Source organism: Pleurodeles waltl, chromosome 10, assembly GCF_031143425.1.
Source record: "Pleurodeles waltl isolate 20211129_DDA chromosome 10, aPleWal1.hap1.20221129, whole genome shotgun sequence".
In the NCBI taxonomy this organism is placed as follows: domain Eukaryota; kingdom Metazoa; phylum Chordata; class Amphibia; order Caudata; family Salamandridae; genus Pleurodeles; species Pleurodeles waltl.
This window is the reverse complement of record NC_090449.1, coordinates 232,347,020-232,369,021: the sequence shown is the minus strand read 5'-3', so window position 1 is coordinate 232,369,021 and position 22,002 is coordinate 232,347,020. Positions and strand designations below refer to the sequence as shown.

The 22,002-nt window shown below is 44.4% G+C and overlaps 1 protein-coding gene across 6 annotated transcripts in view; it reads right to left on the bottom strand.

The window, feature by feature from the left end:
* Positions 1 to 22,002, bottom strand: part of CCP110 (centriolar coiled-coil protein 110) — a 425,941-nt gene that overhangs the window by 208,595 nt on the left and 195,344 nt on the right. For all 6 annotated transcript variants that reach the window (XM_069210241.1, XM_069210243.1, XM_069210242.1 and 3 more), the window contains one exon: positions 15,135 to 15,262. In XM_069210241.1, coding sequence (XP_069066342.1) covers positions 15,135 to 15,262 — 128 coding nt within the window. The remainder of the gene's footprint in view (positions 1 to 15,134; positions 15,263 to 22,002) is intronic.

Genomic DNA, 22,002 nt, shown 5'->3' with positions numbered 1-22,002 from the left:
ACATTTTCAGTTCGATGGCATATGTTGCTGCAGATACACATGTTGAGCATAGACTATAAAGCAGTTACCTCCCCTAAAAGCGGTGGTTTAGCCTGTAGGAGTTGAAGTAGTTTGGAATAATGTTCTTAGTACAGCTTGGCCCACTGTAGCTTGTTGTGCATTTAGTACATCTACACAGTAGTGTTTAGTAAATGTATGAGGCGTAGACCAGGTTGCAGCCTTACATATTTCGCTCATAGGAATGTTTCCTAGAAAGGCCATTGTAGCACCTTTCTTTCTGGTTGAGTGTGCCTTTGGTGTAATAGGCAATTCTCTCTTGGCTTTAAGATAGCATGTTTGAATACATCTGACTATCCATCTAGCAATGCCTTGTTTAGAGATTGGATTTCCTATGTGTGGTTTTTGAAAAGCTATGAACAGTTGTTTTGTTTTCCTGATTAACTTTGTTCTGTCAATGTAGTACATTAGTGCTCTTTTGATGTCTAATGTATGTAGTGCCCTTTCAGCCACGGAATCTGGCTGTGGGAAGAACACTGGTAATTCTACTGTTTGATTTAAATGGAATGGTGAGATTACTTTTTGTAGAAATTTTGGATTTGTTCTTAGAACTATTTTATTTTTGTGTATTTGAATAAATGGTTCTTGTATGGTAAATGCCTGTATTTCACTTACTCTTCTGAGGGATGTGATTGCAATGAGAAATGCGACTTTCCACGTTAAATATTGCATTTCACAGGAATGCATGGGTTCAAAAGGTGGACCCATGAGTCTTGTTAAGACGATGTTAAGGTTCCATGAAGGAACTGGTGGTGTTCTTGGTGGTATAATTCTTTTTAGCCCTTCCATAATGCTTTAATAACTGGTATTCTAAATAGAGACGATGAATGAGTAGTTTGTAGGTAAGCAGATATTGCTGCGAGGTGTATTTTTATAGATGAAAAAGCGAGGGTTGCTTTTTGCAAATGTAGTAAGTATCCCACTATGTCCTTTGTAGAGGCATGCAATGGTTGGATTTGATTGGTATGGCAGTAGCAAACAAATCTTTTCCACTTAGATGCATAGCAGTGTCTAGTGGAAGCTTTTCTAGCTTGTTTTATGACCTCCATACATTCTTGTGTGAGGTCTAAGTGTCCGAATTCTAGGATTTCAGGAGCCAAATTGCTAGATTCAATGATGCTGGGTTTGGATGCCTGATCTGTTGTTTGTGTTGTGTTAACAGATCTGGTCTGTTGGGTAGTTTGACATGCGGTACTAGTGAAAGGTCTAGTAGAGTTGTATACCAAGGTTGTCTTGCCCATGTGGGTGCTATCAGTATGAGTTTGAGTTCGTTTTGACTCAATTTGTTTACTAGATATGGAAGGAGAGGGAGAGGGGGAAAAGCGTATGCAAATATCCCTGACCAACTCATCCATAGAGCATTGCCTTGTGATTCGCGGTGTGGGTACCTGGATGCGAAGTTTTGGCATTTTGCGTTTTCTTTTGTTGCGAACAAATCTATCTGGGGTGTTCCCCAAATTTGAAAGTAATTGTTCAGAACTTGGGGGTGAATTTCCCATTCGTGGACTTGTTGGTGATCTCGCGAAAGGTTGTCTGCTAGTTGGTTTTGGATCCCTGGAATAAATTGTGCTATTAGGCGAATGTGGTTGTGAATCGCCCACTGCCATATTTTTTGTGTTAGGAGACACAATTGTGTTGAGTGTGTTCCTCCTTGTTTGTTTAAATAATACATTGTTGTCATGTTGTCTGTTTTGACAAGAATGTATTTGTGTGTTATTATGGGTTGAAAGGCTTTTAACGCTAGAAATACTGCTAACAGTTCTAGGTAATTTATATGAAATTTTGTTTGGTGTACGTCCCATTGTCCTTGAATGCTGTGGTGATTGAGGTGTGCTCCCCACCCTGTCATGGAAGCATCTGTTGTTATAACGTATTGAGGCACTGGGTCCTGAAATGTCCGCCCTTTGTTTAAATTGTTGCTGTTCCACCATAGAAGCGAGAGGTATGTTTGGCGGTCTACCAACACCAGATCTAGAAGTTGACCCTGTGCTTGTGACCATTGTGATGCTAGGCACTGTTGTAAGGGTCGCATGTGTAGTCTTGCGTTTGGGACAATGGCTATGCATGATGACATCATGCCTAGAAGTTTTAGCACAAATTTTGCTTGTATCTTTTGGTTTGGAAACATAGCACTTATTACCTTGTGGAATGCTTGAACTCTTTGTGGACTTGGAGTGGCAATTCCTTTTGATGTGTTGATGGTTGCCCCTAGATATTGTTGTGTCTGACACGGTTCGAGGTGTGACTTTGTATAGTTGATGGAGAAACCCAGTTTGTGAAGGGTTTGTATGACATATGTGGTGTTGTTTGTGCACTTTCTTACTGTGTTGGTCTTGATTAGCCAATCGTCTAGGTAAGGAAACACATGTATTTGTTGTCTCCTGATATGTGCTGCTACTACTGCTAGACATTTTGTGAATACTCTTGGTGCAGTTGTTATTCCGAATGGCAACACCTTGAATTGGTAATGTATTCCTTTGAATACGAACCTTAGGTACTTTCTGTGAGAAGGATGTATCGGTATATGAAAGTACGCATCTTTTAGGTCTAATGTGGTCATGTAATCTTGCTGTTTGAGCAGTGGAATGATGTCTTGTAGTGTGACCATGTGAAAGTGGTCCGATATGATGTAGGTATTTAGTGTCCTGAGATCTAATATTGGTCTTAATGTTTTTTCTTTTTTTGGAATTAGAAAGTACAGGGAGTAAACTCCTGTGTTTTTTTGTTGTACTGGTACTAATTCTATTGCATCCTTTTGCAGTAGTGCTTGAACTTCTAGTCCTAAAAGTTCTAAATGTTGTAGTGACATTTTGCGTGTTTTTGGAGGGATGTTCGGTGGGAATTTGTGGAATTCTATGCAATAGCCATGTTGGATTATTGCTAGTACCCAATTGTCTGTTGTAATCTGCTGCCAAGATTGGTAGAATTGGCTTAGTCGTCCCCCCACTGGAGTTGAGTGAAGGGGTTGTGTGACTTGAAAGTCACTGTTTAGGTGGAGGTGTTTTTGGAGTTTGGAATTTTCCCCTACTCCTTGGGAATTGACCCCCTCTATATCCCCTGAAACCTCCCCTTTGGAATGAACCCTGATAGGGTGTGGTTCTTGTTTGTTGGCTGGTGGTGTCTGTGGGTTGGCCACGAAACCCCCCTCTAAATGGAGTTTTTCTAAAAGAGCCTCTGCTCTGCGAGGAGTAGAGTGCGCCCATGGCTTTGGCCGTGTCTGTGTCCTTTTTAAGTTTTTCAATGGCTGTGTCCACTTCAAGGCCAAAAAGTTGTTTTTAGTTGAAGGGCATATTAAGGACAGCCTGCTGGATTTCAGGTTTGAACCCTGAAGTGCGGAGCCATGCGTGTCTCCTTATGGTGACAGCAGTGTTGACTGTTCTTGCTGCAGTATCGGCTGCGTCCATTGAAGAGCGGATTTGATTGTTCGAGATCGTTTGTCCCTCTTCAACTATTTGCTGCGCCCTTTTTTTGGTATTCCTGGGGAAGATGGTCTATGAGAAGTTGCATCTCATCCCAGTGTGCGCGGTCATATCGGGCTAGCAGCGCTTGAGAATTTGCGATGCGCCATTGGTTGGCTGCCTGTGATGCGACTCTTTTTCCTGCCGCATCAAATTTTCGGCTTTCTTTGTCCGGAGGTGGGGCGTCGCCAGATGTATGGGAATTTGCTCTTTTGCGAGCTGCCCCTACTACTACGGAGTCAGGTAGTAACTGCGAAGTAATAAACACTGGGTCTGTGGGTGGTGGTTTATATTTCTTATCCACCTTTGGGGTGATGGCTCTTGATTTTACGGGCTCTTCAAAAATTTGTTTTGCGTGCCGTAACATCCCTGGTAGCATTGGGAGACATTGATATTGGCTATGTGTAGCCGAGAGGGTGTTAAATAAAAAATCATCCTCTATAGGATCGGAATGCAGTTGGACATTGTGGAATTCTGCTGCCCTAGCCACCAGTTGCGAGTATGAGGTACTGTCCTCTGGCGGTGACGGCTTTGTGGGGTATGAATCGGGATCATTGTCTGGCACTGGGGTGTCGTATAAGTCCCAAGCGTCTTGATCCTGATTATCTTGACTTATAGTAGTTTGCGCTGGTGAGTGCATTTGTGGCGGAGTTTGTGCCGGCGATGCCTGTTGTGGTGGAGAGGGCGGAGGCGTGACTTTTTTAACCACTTTGGCTTGTGGTTGTGCGTCATCCTTGAGAAATCCGATCCTTCTTTTTCTCATTATTGGGGGAAGGGTTGATATCTTCCCTGTGTCTTGTTGGATGTACAGTCTCTTTTGTGTGTAGTCGGATTCTACACTTTGGAGCTCTTGTCCAAATCTGTGCATCTGGCCACTTATTCCTTGTTCCTCTGTGTAGGAAGGAGGTGTGGAACTTTTCGGCGCCGAGAGAGAATCTTTTTTCGGCTTCGGTACCGACTGAATTTTTGTGGCTTTCGGCAGTGTGTCTCGGTGCCGATGTTTTTCGGTGCCGGCATCTTGTTTTTGCTTCTCGGAGCCGCTATCTCGGCTCTGAGGTTGCTCCATGGCGGTCCCTCGACCGGAGTCAGGTGTCTTCGCTATGGGCGTGCCCTTTTTCGGCGCCTTCGACGGGTCGCCGGTTTTATGGGTCGAGCCATGGCCTGTTGGCAGTGGCGTCCCCTGGGCTTTTGTTTTTTCGATGGTCTTTATTTTCGTCGTCTTACTCACTGTTTGTTGTTGTTGTTCGACGTCGGAGTCTCCGGATTCTGAGTCCGGAACCGAGAATGTTTCCTCTTCGTCGTCGAAACGTTGTTTTGTCGGCGTGGACGCCATTTGTAGACGCCTGGCTCTTCGGTCCCGGAGTGTTTTTCTGGACCGGAAGGCTCGACAGGCCTCACAGGTATCCTCCTTGTGCTCGGGGGACAAGCACAAGTTACAGACCAAGTGCTGATCTGTATAAGGATACTTACTGTGACATTTTGGGCAGAAACGGAACGGGGTCCGTTCCATCGGCTTCGGCGTCACACGCGGTCGGGCCGACCAGGCCCCGATGGGGGATCGAAGCTACCCCAAAGTCTTCCGATGATCGGTGTCGATGTACCTAACTATCCCGATACCGAACGGAACAATACCGACGCTTTCTTCCGAGATTCTGACTAACTTTCCGAACCGAAACACGGAGCGAAAAGGAACACGTCCGAACCAGACAGCGGAAAAAAACAATCTAAGATGGAGTCGACGCCCATGCGCAATGGAGCCGAAGAGGGAGGAGTCCTTCGGTCCCGTGACCAAAAAAGACTTCTTCGAAGAAAAACAACTTGTAATACTCCGAGCCCAACACCAGGCAGCGGACTGTGCTCAACATGTGTATCTGCAGCAACATATGCCATCGAACATATATATATATATATATATATATATATATATATATATATATCCATACATACATATACACACACACCTATACATATAAAAACAACATACTACCAACAGGAGCTCACCCAAGGATAACTTGGTAAGACCAGACAGGCAACGTGGAGGCGGGTGGGACCGTGAGGAATCCACAGGTAGCTAGTGTATCCACCAGAAAAGGCGTTACCGTAGGTAACTAAATCGTTCCATTGATGGATACAACTACCTGTGGATTCCTCACTCATTGAATAGAGTCCCAAACTCGGTGGAGGGTGCCTGAATGGTCAAACCAAGAAATCCTGCAGCACAGACCGTGCAAAATGGTCATCCATCCTAACCTCCGAACCCAAGCAATAATGCTTTGCAAAAGTGTGGAGGGATGACCAAGTTGCGGCCTTGCAGATGTCAACAACAGGAACACCCCTAGCCAAGGCTGAAGAGGCCGACTTAGCTCTAGTGGAATGAGCTCTTATTCCATCAGGGGTTCTTTCTTTGCCAGAGAGTAACACAGCTTAATGCAAAGAATGACCCACCTGGAGAGTGTTCTCTTGTGGACTGCCCTTCCTCTCCTCTTTCCCACGTACCCGATGAAGAGTTGATCTTCCAATCTAAACTCCTTCGTTCTGTCGACGAAGAAGCTCAGTGCTCTTCTCGGGTCCAAACAATGCAGTCTTTCTTCCTCTTTCGAAGGGTGAGGTGGAGGATAAAAAGAGGAGAGTAATAGACTGACCCATATGGAGGGTGAAACAACCTTCGGCAAGAAAGCAGCGTTGGTTTTCATCACCACCTTATCCCCATAGAAGGATGTATACGGGGGCTTAACAGAAAGAGCCTGTAGCTCACTCACTCTTCTAGCTGAAGTAATAGCAACAAGGAAAACAGTATTTAGAACCAACAGCCTCAAGGGGCAAGAATGCATCGGCTCAAACGGTGAGCCCATAAGAAACGTTAAAACTAGATTCAAATCCCACTGAGGCATAATGAAAGGATTGGGAGGATATCTGTTAGTGAGGCCTTTTAAAAACCTCAATACTAAAGGAGATTTAAATAAAGAAGGCTGGTCAGGCAGACACAGAAAGGCTGACACAGCCGACGAGTAGCCCTTAACTGTCGCAACTGCACAACCCCTCTGTGCCAGGGACAATGCAAAAGACAAGATATCCGATAAGTGGGCACGTAAGGGATCAATTTGCTTCTCTCCACACCAATTCACAAATTTAGCCCACCTGCTAGCGTAGGTAGATTTAGTGGAGTGTCACCTGGCCGATAAAATAACATCCACTACGTCAGGTGGGAGAGAAAAGGAACTCAGGTTACCCCGTTCAATCTCCAGGCATGAAGGTGCAGGCTCTGGAGGTGGGGGTGTAAAAACCTGCCCCTGCGATTGCGAGAGGAGGTCTGCCCTGTGAGGGAGACGGAGCAGGGGGCACACAGAGAGTTGGAGAAGATCTGAATACCATACCCTCCTTGGCCAATCCGGGGCTATTAAGATGACTTGAGCGGGGTCTTGGCAAATTTTCCTCAGAACCCGAGGGATCAAAGGTATCGGGGGAAACGCGTAAAGCAACTGGTCGCACCAGGACATCTGAAATGCATCCCCTAACATTCCTTGCACCGGATACTGGAGGCTGCAGAACAACGGGCAGTGCGTGTTCTCCCGAGTGGCAAAAAGATGTACCCAAGGGAATCCCCACATCCTGAAGATGTGCAGGACTAGATCTGGATGAAGACGCCACTCGTGATCGGACGAGAAGTGCCGACAGACTGTCCGCACGCACGCTCAAGACTCCGGTCCGATGGTCCCTTGCCCAGAACCATAGCCGCAGAGCTTCTCTGCAGAGAAGGTACGACCCTACTCCCCCCTGCTTGTTGATGTACCACATCGCGGTAGTGTTGTCCGTCAGGATTTGAACTGACTGACCGCGAAGGGAAGGGAAGGGAGGAAGGCCTTGAGAGCCAGACGTATCGCCCGCAATTCCAACAGATTTATGTGAAACATCTGTTCCACTAGAGACCAATGACCTTTGACCTCCAGGTCCCCCAGATGAGCTTCCCCACCCTTGAGTGGAAGCATCCGTTATCCCTGTAGCCACTGGAGGAGGCAGCGAGAACGGCCTTCCTTGAGAAAGGTTGCCGTCCGCAGCCCACCATCGAAGATCCACTGCAGCGTCCCTGGAAATCTTTACCGATCCCTCAAGATCTCCTTTGTGCTGAGACCACTGCTTTCGGAGGCACCACTGAAGACCCCTCATGTGCCAGCGAGCATGAGTGACCAACAGAATGCAAGAAGCGAACAGACCGAGCAGACGAAGGACCTTGAGGACTGAAATGACCGCTCCACTTTGAAACATTGGAACCAACGCCTGAATGCCCTGAATCCGCTGAGGCGGAGGGGAAGGCACAATTCAATGTTGTGTCCAGTACTGCCCCTGTGAACAGGAGGCGCTGAGGGCGCTCCAAGTGAGATTTGGGCACGTTCACTGAAAAGCCCAGATCGAACAACAACTGGGTTGTCGACTGCAGGTGACGCAGCACGAGCTCCAGAGACTTGGCTTTGATCAACCAATCGTCTAGGTAAGGAAATACGGCTATCCCCTTCCTTCGGAGCTCTGCTGCAACCACCGCCATCACCTTCGTGAAGACTCGAGGTGCTGAAGTAAGACCAAACAGAAGGACCGCAAACTGATAGTGCTGCGATCCCACCACAAACCGGAGATACTTCCTGTGCGACTTGAGTATCGGGATATGAAAGTACACATCCTGCAAGTCGACAGACACCATCCAATCTCCTTCGTTCAACTCCAAAAGCACCTGAGCTAGGGTCAACATCTTGAACTTTTCCTGTTTGAGGAACCAATTCAAAATCCTCAGGTCCAGGATTGGTCTCAACCGACCATCCTTCTTGGGGATCAGGAAGTGTCTTGAATAACAACCCTGACCCCTTTCCTGCTCTGAAACCAACTCTACTGCACGCTTTGAAAGGAGGACTAGAACTTACTGTTCTAGTAACAGGAGATGTTCTTCTGAACAGAAGGAAGGACGGGCGGAATGGGGGGTGGAAACTCCCGAAAGGGAAGGGCATAGCCTTTCCCCACAATGCTGGTGACCCAGGAGTCCGATGTTATTGCCTCCCAAATGTGGAGAAAGTTCATTAACCTCCCCCCTACAGGAGTGGTATGCAAAGGAATGGATGGATGACTAAGGCTGCTTTCCATGCTGCACCCCTCCAGAGGCTGCTGGGTGGCTCCTCTGGTTCAGAGCCTACCCCTCCCCCTGTATGATCTATATGGGAGGGCAGTGGCGGACTGCTGCTGAAATCTGCCCCGAAAGGAAGAGGAGGAGCCACGACCAAACCCCCTAAATCTTCTGAACAACCTGGAAGAAGCAGAAGAGGAGGCTTGCAAGCCTAACGATTTTGCTGTGGCTCTACTCTCTTTAAATCTCTCAAGGGCAGAGTCCGCCTTTTATCCAAAAAGTTTATCCCCATCAAAGGGAAGATCCAGCAGGGTTGACTGAACATCGGATGAAAACCCAGAAGAACGATGCCAGGCCTGTCGCCTTGTAGCAACAGTAGTGCCCATAGCTCTGGCCACAGAATCAGTTGTGTCCAGCCCTGACTGGATTACTTGAGTTGCCGCAGCCTGAGCATCGGAAACAAGGTTCAACACCTCCTGAGGCACTTCTGAATGAGATGACTTGATCTCCTCCATAAGGGCGTAGATGTACCTGCCCAAAATGCATGTGGCATTGGTGGACTTAAGAGCCATACTACAAGATGAAAATGCTTTCTTGGAAGACTGGTCCATCTTTTTAAAGCCCCTGTCCGAAGGCACACCCCGAAAAGAGCCTGGAGCAGTACGAGATGAACATGAAGCTTGTACAACCAGGCTTTCTGGAGTCGGGTGCCTCGACAAAAAGCTCGGATCCGCAGGAGCCACACGATACCTGCGCGCCACTGTCCTATTAACAGCCGTAGATGAAACTGGCTTTTTCCAGATTTCTAGAATCGGATCCAGGAGAGCCTCCTTAAATGGCAGAAGTGGCTCTGCAACTGCTGAAGCAGGATGTAACACCTCTGTCAATAAGTTAGGTTTTGATTCAGTCACTGGAAGAGGAAGGTCCAAAAAGTCAGCTGCTTTCCTTATAACAGAGTGCAAAGAAGCAGCCTCCTCTGTATATTCTCCAGGAGATGTTAAGTCCCACTCTGGAGAAGTGTCTAAGCCACTTGCTGTATCCAAACCCTGGAAATCTCCAAGAGATTCTTCAATCTCCCCCTCCTCCAAGGCCTGCTTTCGATATTCCTGTTCTTCAAGGAGGCGAAGAGCTAGCCTACTTGAATGAAGTCTGGCTTCGATCCTTGGCGTCGACAGGGCGTCCACCGACGTCGATGCCTGACGCCGATCCTCCGATCCATCAGACGCCGGATCCATCGGTGCCGCGGTCTTCTTCGGCGCCGACCGAGGCAAAGGATGTACAGGTGAAGAACTCTCTGGCGACGGAACAGCAGATCTCATCGGAGTCGCAGGTTGTGAAGACGACGCCAAGGGAACCAGCGCCGAACCAGCACCTCCCATAAGAAGGAAGGGCATGAAAGGTGCCGGACGTCAAGGAGCCGGAGCACCTATATTAAAGGCCAATGGCCCCGAAGGACCAGCCGGTCCACCACCTGGAGACATCTGCTGAAAAATAGCAAACATCGCATTTAGAAATGAGGAACTATAGGCACCTGGAGCCGGGAAAGCCGTATACTGCGGAGCCTGAGCTCGAGGTGATAACGGCGCCGGCCCTGGCATCTCTGAAGCAGGTGAGAACTCCTGTTCCTGTTGTTACCTCGAAAACAGATGGTGGAGTCGTAGGTTAAGTCAGTGATGCGGGAGGCGTCTGCGGCTGAGGAGTGATGGTGGGACTAACCTCCCAGGTCTTTTGGTGACGAACCGAAGGCGTCCTCGAGCGTGAACGCTCTCTACTCGACCGGCGCCGAGATTCACAACGGCGCCGGGAGTCACAGTGACGCCGGTGAGACTTAGGCGATGATGACCTGCGCCGATGCCGCATTTCCTTCTTTTTGGACTTTGCCAAAAATAGCTTTGCAGCCCGTTCCTTCAACGCTTTTGGATTCATACGTTGACAGGAATCACATTTCTCCACGTCATGGTCGGAGCTCAGACCCACATGTGGATTGCTTGTGGTGTCTGTCACAGACATCTTGCCACCGCACTCCCTGCAGAGCTTAAAGCCAGATTTTCGCGGAGACATCTAGAAAAAAGAAACTGTAACTACGCAGAGTAGAAACAGTTGCTCCCTCGAAGAATAACTGTCGTTTGAAGGCACGGAAAAAAGGGAACTGACGTCGGCGAGGACCTCTTATTGCCTGTATGATGTCAGACGGCGTCGCGTGGGCAATTGTGACATCCTCGTCGACGTGCAGACGCTAGGAAGAAAATTTCCGTTGGAAGCTGGCGCATGGGGAAAATTCAATGAGTGAGGAATCCACAGGTAGTTGTATCCATCAGAAATGCTCCTGTCAGCTGGAAGCAGACTTTTGATCTACTCCCTGCCCGCACTGATGGGGACAGGGAAACAGGGCATAAATAGTACTCCCTCCAGATGGGAGCAATATGTGTTCTGTTTCTCTCACTGCATCAGTGCCAGCAGGGAAACAGAATGCAAGTTTGCTCCTGGATTCAGGGAGCATTTTCAAAGCTTCCGCCAGCTGGGAGCAGACTCCGTGTTTTCTCCGCTTGCCGGGAGTTATGAAAATGCTGCCACCAGGTGGGAATAAACAAGTTTCCCTGCCCACACCAGTGCAGACAGCGAAGCTGTCCAGGGCGTGGGCTTCCTAGGACATATCATGCGAGCAGAGGCAAGGGGGTGGGACCCTGGGGTTAAAAAAAACAAAGGCGGGGGTGCGGGGTGTCATTATGAATGTTATCATGTGAAATGGCATCAATGTCTTCATTATTGTCGTAGAATATGTCAAGAGGGACAACATTTTCAAAACTTGTGAGCTAATTCGTTTAGCTGCTGTCTGGAAGGCTTTGGGATCACTCGTCAAGTGGAGGTGAGAAAAAGCGGGGGTTCCAAAACATTCCCCCTCCCCCATGTTATGTCTAAGGGGATTTACCAATTTTTGAACATGACTACAGCCTAAACTTCTAAACAGATTTGAAACAAATTTGCCAGATAGATGAAGCTTGTTTCAGAAAGATCTCCTTTTATTATTTTGCTAAATTTGTTCAATAGTTTCAGAGTAATTAAAGGAAATAAAGTATAGATATTTATGAACATGGATCTCGTGTGGGATCTGTGAATCCTGGCCAAAAAGAAGGCCCTGATTGGCTGGCTGCAACCTGAAAGAAAAGTTGCAGCCGTCATTTTCTTTCTCCTTTGAGCAGGGGGAGGGAAGAAAAAGGGGAAAAACATAGAAGGTATCGTGCCACCATACTGTCCCCTCCTAGTCAAAACACAACTGTCTTTTTTTTCCCTGTGGATACATCACGGCCCATTGTGTAAGATCGTGAAGGATCCTTGGATGCAAAGCAGACTAAAATAATAATAATAATAATAAAAAAAATACAACCAGTCACACACAAAACCCCAGCTGCAAACGGCCAAAGGCCGGGGACAGTGTGGGGCTGGGTGCATGCAAAGGGGTCCGTCAGGCCCTGTGGCCAACTCTCGCTGCAAACGGCCGAAGGAGGTTGTATTAACATATGGTAATTATATGTTACTTTACATTAAAAACATTTTTTTTAAACTGATAGAAATTCACTGAAAAACAAGATGACAGGAAAAGGTTAAAGATTACAGGGACATTACAGTTACATTTATGTTTTACTAAAGAAACTATAACTCATGCTGTAAAGTAACTTTAGGCCACAAGTTATACTTTCTTAATGTAAGTATAAATGCTGAATGTCGATCGGTAAAATGTCAACCTAATTATAATGTCCTTGTAACCTTTGGTTTTCTCAGTATATTTGCTTCTATCTGGTGGTGAGAAACAGATTTGTGAATCTGGCTTGTAGTTGTAACCATAACCTGCCATCACAGAATCGCGTTTTTCAAGTGTAGTAAATCTTGCTTTTATGACCCCATCTTAGTCACACTGATTTTATTCCCCCTTTAACCAAAATTCTTTCAATTGCAATGAGTAAATTCCATACCCCGTTGAGCACTCTTACTTGCACTTCTAAAAGATAGAGAACTTTGCACACTAACTGATCTGTTCAGTGGGATAGACATACAGATGAAAGACCTTGATGGCCCCAGTTTACTAAGAAGAACATTTTAGACAATGCACAAATATGCAAATTCTATCAAATTATAATACAATTAACCAATTGTATTATAATTTGATAGAATTGGCATCTTTCTGACACCTTTAGAGAATCTAAACGAAGGCTGCGCTTACTTGGTAAGTAACTGATTTATGTAAAGGCCTCATGCTTAGGAGGGCAATTACAACTTCAAATATTACTTGTTGTAACTGTAAAATATTTTACACGCACACTTTAAAATGCCCACTGGAAACAAAAAGTGTAAGGACAAGACAGATGAAGAGTGAAAGCATTGCCTAAAAATAAAATTTTCCCATAGCAAAACGTCACCTCGAATTAGGCCCTGTTTCAGCATCTAGCAGTAACTATATTTTGATGCATTTGGCAGTCCTGTGAAGGCAGTGCCACTATATATATATATATATATATATATATATATATATCTCTTACTGGCGGTTTTTCCTGTGAAGGCAGTGCCACTATATATATATATATATATATATATATATATATATATATATATATATATATATATATATATATATATATATATATATATATATATATATCTTACTGGCGGTTGTTTGAAGGTAGTTATAGGTTGAAGTTAGGACCTAGTATGCATAGGAAAAGCGTTTTCAGTTTTGCCAATAACTTCGGTGTTGTTTAATGAATCTTCACAAAAATATTCTTAATTAGTACGACACTCAGATTTGTCAAGCAGGGTGTCGAGAGAAAAGGGGGGACCCAAAACGCTTCTTCCCCATGCAATTACCCATAGGGATTTTTAAACAGGACTACAGCCCAAACCACAGGGCGTAATAACAACAATTTCAGCAGAAAGGTAACTCTCGGTCCAGAAAGAGCCTTTTTTGTTATTTGATTAAAATCCGTTCAGTAGTTTTAATTTAGAGTAATTAAAAGAAAAACAAAATTGTTTATCTAGGAATGCAGAACCTCTGCAGATCCCAGAGATCTCACGCTGAGATTTGATTGGCTGCCAGCAAGGAAGAGCTGGCAACCATTTTAGGTCTCCACCACAGTTGAGACCCCCTCCCCCACCCCACCCTCCCAAAAACCCCATAAAAATTAATAAAACGGGAAAGGGTAGAAATACCCTAATCTAACCCTCTAGTCCTCGTGCTGGGTTCCCCTGGGACTCCACAAGAGGTCAAAATATATATTGTTTTCCAATTTTGGAGCAAAGTTGCAGAGGATAAGCAAATCCGTGGGCGCATGCGGGTTAGAAAATAAATAAATAAGGCAGGGCTTTATTACATATTGGAGGGGGGCTGCACAGAACCCCTCTTCCAAAGGCTCTTCAGAGCCCAGGGGACCATCACTTCCCCTTGGCTTGATTTCCTGTGGCCCTTTATAGCCTCAGGAACCACCACCTGCAGAGGGCTTGATGTTTAAAAAAACAAAAACACAAATAAAACTGGAAGGAGGCTGCACGGACACCTCTCCTTAGCCCGGTAGGGCCCCAGGGACCACCAACTCCCCGGGACCAGAAATCAAAATTAAGGGGGAGGCAGGCTGTGTGGCTCACCCTCCTGGGCGATATACGGCACCATGGACCACCACCTCCCCTGAGCCGGCCCATAAAAAGTGAAAGGAGGGGGCCCTTCCCCTGCTGCATTAAAAAATAATAAAAAAATAAAAAAATAGAAACTCACAGAAAAAAGGGTTATAGAGGCATAGTTAGGAATTAACATTTAAAAAACCTTAGAAATTAATTGGGAAAAAAACAAAGCTTACAGGGACGTTATAGTTAGGTTCTGAATTTACACATGCACAACCATAGAAATTCAGCTGTTCTAGAGTTAATTCAAGTAACTATAACTCGCCCCCTCCATATGCACACCTAATTATCCCACATATTGCATCATTGATGACATCTTCTATGGCATCACTGATCTCATCACTGCAACATTTGCAATAAAATTGATGAAAAAACTGTGCATGGCGGGGGAGCAAGTTATAGTTACCTTAGGGCAGAAGTTACAGTTACTTGAAATAACTGCTGAATTTGTATGGTTTTATGCGTGTACATTCAGAACCTTAACTCCTAACTATAAAATCCCTGTAAACTTTGTTTTTGTCAGTGAATATATATTAATAACTAATCCTCCAAAAAAGGGAAGTAGTCTTGAGCGTGTTGTGGTGTGATAACTGTTGAGGTAAACACAGCAACTATTACTAATAACAATACAAATATATTCTGAAGACAAATGGGTCCTCAAAGTACTTCATATGTATCGAAGAACTATCTAGCACCTTTTTGGAATAAAAAAGCTCCTTAAATCTCGGATAGCCCAAAGGCAAACTACTGACATCCATCCTTGCGAACACAATGACATTTTCAACCCCCTTTGGCAAATGCCATAAATGCAGCAGCAACTCTGCTCAGTGATGGTATCCACTTACCCTATGCAAAGATTCCTGCTCCCTCTCCTGCTCCGCAATCAAGAGGGAAAGTTGCTGTGCATGCTGTTCCTCAAGTCTCTTCCTCATTTCTTCAAAAGCCTGCATTTTCGTTTTCAGAATATTGTCTCCTAGAAAGTAAGAAAACTCATGTTTAGGCATAACACCACATTTTATGACCTCCTTCTTTATTTAACGCTTTTATCTGTTTAATTAAAACAAAGAGAGATTATACACCAATATATGTTTTTGAAATAAATTACACAATCGCAGATAAGGAGTAGGGAATTAGCTGAAACGTTTGCCAGCGTAGATTATTTTCCAGAATAATTTGGGGAACTACAGAATATAAACACAATTTTCACAAAAAAATCTAGTAAGAGAAAGAGAGACAAGGTAAATTTATTTGTAGTACATTTAGAGCACAGAGAGTAGACAACCAGAAACATTTTGGGCTAAGTGCCACTGGAACAGCCAGTCACGGTACTGATGTAAACTAGCTCTTCTCGGAAGCCCGAAGTTCCTAATGTGAAATACAGTGTTATTAGCTACTACATAAAGTTAATATACATTGAAAATTAATTTTCAAAATATGTCCACAACTTCAAAGAACAATATGCAAGGAACGCTGTACTGGAATTTGCATTAAAAAGACCATGCCACATTTTCAAAGGTAATGATGGTAAAAATGAGTTTACCTGATAGCAGGGAGAAAGAAGGGTGTGTAATCACAAAAGAGTAAATAGATTTAGTGAGATAGCAGGTCACCACATTGTAAATATGTAAACATGAACATTTTCAGACGTGTGATCAGTATTGATTCTGGCGCTAGATAGGGATCTTGTAGCATTCACCTGGTTTAGAGGAACTGGGCAGCAGACTACGTTCAGACATTATGCATGTATATCCGTCTACTTGCTTTTACAATACTGAAGATATTTTCAACTATTAAAAATACTATTTTCAAACTATTAAGGTCTGATTGAAACACCTGCCTAGTGCCTAGTGGTAGGGCAAGTCATGGCTTCTAAAAACTCCAAAACAAGTTAAGGCCAGTGCAGACACACTTGGAGGGTGCGGGGTGTCATGAGTATGCCTAGGCAGGATACTGTTGAGTGAACATCATTTTTTTTTCTTATTCATCAATAAGCAGCTGCACCAAAAAACGAGAAAGTTGTAATCAGAGCCATATTTCAGGGTACATCTTGCAAAGAACAGTCAAGCAAAGTTGAAAGCTGGATTAGTAGGAAACACACAAAACGCTGATAACAGGGAATGATTCCAATGTGAATATATGAAAGATCAAATGTTGGGAAGTGGTATTTAGCTTCAAAATGTTGATATGAATGTTCTTCTACTCGATAGCAGAGTCTTAAAGCAGAAGCTGTAGTTTGGTGAAATCCACATTCATATCCAGAGGACTAAGGGGGTCATTACAACATTGGCGGGCAGCTTCCATCGCCCGCCAAGCTGTAACCGCCATGCGGCCGCACTCCCGCGGTACCCATTACAACACCCCTCTGGGCCGGCGGGCGCAAACCTAGTTTACGCCCGCCAGCCCAGCGGGGATGCTGCCTCAACATAGGAGCCGGCTCCTAATGGAGACGGCAGTGTTGCGGCCATGCGACGGGTGCAGTTGCGGCCGTGCAACGGGTGCAGTTGCACCCGTCGCGCTTTTCATTGTCTGCTATGCAGACAGTGAAAAGCTGCACGGGGCCCTGTTAGGGGGCCCCAGGACTCCCCTTACCGCCAGCCTCTTCCTGGCAGTGCAAACCGCCAGAAACAGGCTGGCGGTAGGGAAGTCATAATCCCCAGCAGCGCTGCCCTGGCGGATTATCACTGCCGGGGCTAAAACGGCGGAAAACCGCCGGCCGCGGCGGTGCGACCGCGGCGCTACCACCGCGGTCGAAATATGGGTCTCCGTACCGCCAGCCTGTTGGCGGTACGGACGCCACTTTAGCCCTGGCGGTCTCAGACCGCCAGGGTCGTAATGACCCCCTAAGTAATGAGGACAATTGTGGTGGGATACACTCAAAGGATTAACCTTGAAGGTCACACTGGTTCTACCCACACAGGGATATTTTCTAGGTAAGGTAGAATCAGTTCATTCTGAACATCTGAGGTTTATTTACATGGCAAGGAAAACTGTGCCTGTAATACACATACTAGATGAGTGAATCAAGAGTCTCTTAAACAAACACCATCTTTAGAAAGAAACATACAAGCATGGTACCAAAACTCAGTACAAAATCCAGGCCTCAAGTAGCTCCATAGCTAGAACAAACAGTAAGTGATCAAGAGGCATCCCCAGCCAGGCCTCTCCGTAGAACAGGGTGGAAGCCACATGGTAAGATGGGTAAGTAGACACAAATGTATTGGTGACAGCTGACGCACGAGCCACCATCTTCCCGTATCACATGTATCATCCTGGAAGCTGCCTGTTTGAAGAACCCCTCTACATTTTCTTTCTTCCTTTTTGTTTTTCACAAATCTTAGCCTATCCGTTCTTTTATGTGCAGTTCCACAATATTGTAGTGACGTTTCCCAAACACCCTTCTGCTCCATACATAAGTTTCCAGCAGAGCTAAATTCTGGCTGCTCAAATGTCACCTTTTGTCTCCTGAGCATCACTGCATGGGTCCTCACTCTTTGCTCAATTAGCCTCAAAGCTTCCTGCTTCTTAATTGGCCTTGCACAGTGCAATCCTGCCACTCCATATGACCTACATATTTCATTTTTCCACGTCTTTTCCTACCTGTTGTCTTTCACTTTATTTCTGTTTGTTTCTTTTTCCCCAAAAAAACCTGATAGTGGAATCTTGCTGAAGGTAGTTACTCCAATTGTTCGATCTTTTGAACTCTAGCTCATTTTTACAGCATGCAGAATTCATTTTCGGACTGTAACACATTTTAACTTTAGCTACATTAGTCACTCTTTATTTGGAATACTCTACATCCCATTTCTACATTTCTGGGTGGTGGTGATCGAATGCCTGAGGGCAGTGGGGTTGAGAATATCAGTGTACCAGCAAAACTATGTATTCTGAACATTTGGAACAAGACGGTGGCTGCTAGGACAAGCAGGATATGAATGACAGTGGGTCTTGCTGTGACAAAGAGGAACATCGCAAAAGTTCGGGGATAGGGTCAGGCACCGGATTTAGAGATGTAGAAACGAGATATGGACTGGTGTTTGATGGCAGAATGGGTGGTCTATTAAAGTAGGAGTTGCCCCAGGAAGTGAGACAAAATCTGGGCAGGCTGGATTACCTATAGAGGCAATCTATGTACAAATAAAGACCAACGGAAACGGGTAGATACCACTCAGAACGCACACTAAATGACGTGACAGAGGGGACATGTGGGGGATGGGGGGTCAAGAGATGACAGTGCAATGCTCGGCAGTGTTAATTATGACGACTATAATTGTGTTTAAAGACTTTCTAGAAAGGTTTAACACAAAAAAGTTTGCCCTTCACAAATGAGTCTATAGGGCAGAATATGATTAACATGAGTGGATAAGAAGGCTTTAAATTGCAGTGAAAAGGGGCAACTGTTTACAAAAGTGAATTTGCTACCTCAACTTATAATTTGATGTAACAGCTTGTCAAAATCGTGCATGCCGAGACCCACAACATAGAATGAGAAGCACTACTGCTTCACACCAACATTCTTAAAATATGGAAACGACAGTTTTGTATCTGATGAGTCTTGGCAACAGAATGACTGCCACAGAACCACCAGCAACACTGAGTATGCCTAAATGGCAGGGAACCTAAAACAGAGAAAAGAAACTAAGGCTAAAGCAAACCTAGACCAGCCATATAAGTAAGACTACAGAAAAAGCAGGATAGGTATCTTGGATCAACTCTCCCAGAAGTGTCACAAATACAGAACTATAAATGACAGACTTCCTGGCTGTGATCATCAGTAGAAATACGTGAAAGGTGCACATTTTATTTTTCTAAAATAGGTATCAGAATACTCAAAAACACAGCAGTCAATAGTACAAGATATTAATCATAAGCTATACAAAAGAATTGTTCGAAAAGCTGCACCATATGCTGCATGCAGAGACATTTAAGGAAGTATTCTGAAACAATTGAAATAACACATTTAATACTTTGTTGGAAACAAAATGCCACGTTTTAAAGCTTTCTTAAATATAAATGAAAAAGTTACGATTCTGAAGAAGGCCTTGACTACCAGTGTACATTTCTTAAGCATGTGTGCAGAAAAGGACAGTTCCTCTATTAAATCCCAGATGCTTTTCCTATTAAGAAGTAGGTTTGTTCAAAAATAAGCTACCGCTCAGATTCTTATATAATTGATTTGAACAGACCCCGTCTCATTTGTTTCAGCTCCCAGTAGATGTGATAACTTCAGATTGTTTTGGGCGATTAATTATCCCAAAGCACATATCATGCAAGCTCCAATACTGTTCTAAGAACACAACCAAAGCTTTGCTCTGAATCAATGTCAACATTCTTCCTGGAATAACCTTCGCATGGAGGTTATGCAGTATCAAGTTTATGATTATCCATCCGTAAAACAATAGTTTCTCCTGGTACCTTTGTTGGTGAGAAATCAAACGCAGTAACCACAACGGCTATCAGTGTATCTTGGAACTGAGACAAAAGTGCAGCTCTCTCATGCTACCACGGAGTCTTACAATTTCAAAGGTCACACCTACAGCTTAGATCATACACTTTAGATTGGCAATTTACCCACGCAGCAAGTTAATTTATCAACGGCTGTTGCTTACGGAGATTCTTAGCCCATCATTCCTTACTATCTGCCTGCCCTTCATTTCCACTCTGTGCGTGACCGGGGGGCTACCAAGACAAACATACACCTTAGCCAATACGCTGATTATATAACCATTGCTTTCCTTTTCCTGAACCAATCTTAACTACTCTCGACTATCTCTTTTGCTTTACAGATGTGAACATCTCTTTATAGTCCCAACCCTGGTAGGTCCGATGCTCAAGACAGAACTGGAAAAATGTGTTGGAACTAGGACAACAAAAATTGCCTCTAATCCCGCAAGCACATGGGACAGGAATTGGTGAAATGGTTGCCTCAGTGGTGTGTATGTTGTGGGTCTATGCCAGCCTTTCTGATTTTATGACTCCTGGATAGCTGCAATTTCCTCTATAACACAAAGCATAGACTCGTAGGGTACAGAGCTCAACAATAGAGTTAGTTGCCATTTTCAGTTAATTTCACATTGCTGACTTCCCCCATTTCACTGGAAATCTATATTCCTTCCAAGCTCAGCTGTATTTTTATCTTCCACCTGTCTTGAGAAGGCAGCAACCTGGACACTTTGCTATTACTTAGTAGACCAAAAGTTGTCACATCTTTTCCGACTGTTTAAAGGGCATCCTGTAAACCACCAGCTTACCTAGAATTACTTTATACCTTAGGTCATGGGTCTAGCTGACAGAGGTCTTCAAACTGGGGGGCGGGCCCCCTTAGGGGGGCCTCAAGTGATCCGGGGGGCCAGGCTCTGGCCAAAAGAAGCAATAAACAGATAAGAGGGCTTTGTTTTAAGCAGAAGCATGTTATTGCATTTTTAAAAAGGTACCAGTACTTAACTGTAATGTTTAAATAGCTCAACATATTTAAACATTGCCATCTTTATAAAATAATTGTGAAAAATTCTGATGGGTGCTCAATAATTTTTATTTTTCAACCGGGGGGGGGCGCAGCATTAAAAAGTTTGGAGACCACTGCGTAGGTCTAGCATTTGGATCAAACAGTCACACCAAGAAGAAAACGTGAATCACACCTCCACATCACTGAGGTATAGAGTTTATTGTGAACATCCTAATTCTGGAAGGCTCCCTACGAAATCTGGGAGTAAATCTGCAAAATGGGAATGAGCCACGAACACTGCCACCACCAGCAAGAATTACTCTACAACTAAAACGTGCAAACGTCTTCGGTCCCAGAACTATGCATCAAGCTACCTTTTATGAATAACTAGGTAATAGACTAAATACTGTTTCAGGATTCACTGGTGGTAACTCAACTACTTTGCTACCACATTGCTTAAGCAATGGCGTTTATTTCACTCTCACACCTCATCAGATAAGCATTTATTTTTATTTTATGCCCAGTTTATTTCTTGGATTCATTTGTTTGGTTTAAGGCTAGTTAACTGCATTAGGAGTGCCTAGTACTCGGGTCTCATTTTCCTTTGCTACACTTGGTAGGGGTGACCTTCAGAGACAATCAAAAAGGCTAAGGTGGTGGAAGAATGGAGAAGAGGGAAAGAGTTCTGTGATGCTTGCAATACATGACAGGACAACTGTAAAAGTACTACAGAGGTTGGTTAATTACTAAAGAGGTGGTGGACAAAGAGGCAGTGCCTTCCATCAGCTGGGCCATCCATGACTAGGGCTCTTCATGGATAAAGTGCCAGAATTTTAGAGAATGTTGTGACTTCCGTGGCATAAAGTTATCTGAAAAACTACCTTTGTCAATGAGACTGGAACAAAATGAGGCAAGAAATGTGAGATAACACAAATGATAAGTGGACTAAAAGGGATTAAGACAAAAGGGAAGCTGAATTTTGAGATGTTGCATATGGAAATCAGTTATGTTTAAGAGTCTCACCTAAACAAAAGGTCGAACACTATTACATTATTACTTAATAGACTGCGGGAAAACCTAGTAAACTTCACCCAGCTTTATTAAATCAAGCTATCCATGTGAAAAATATAGCTTAAGAGGGCAAGCATGCCACTTTTAGTCAGTGCATTACAATCACAAAAATTGGGCTAAACAGTTGGGACAGAATTAGTGATAACAAGGACACAAAGTCATAGTCATCAGCTTTTATTTGATTATGGAGGATGCATATT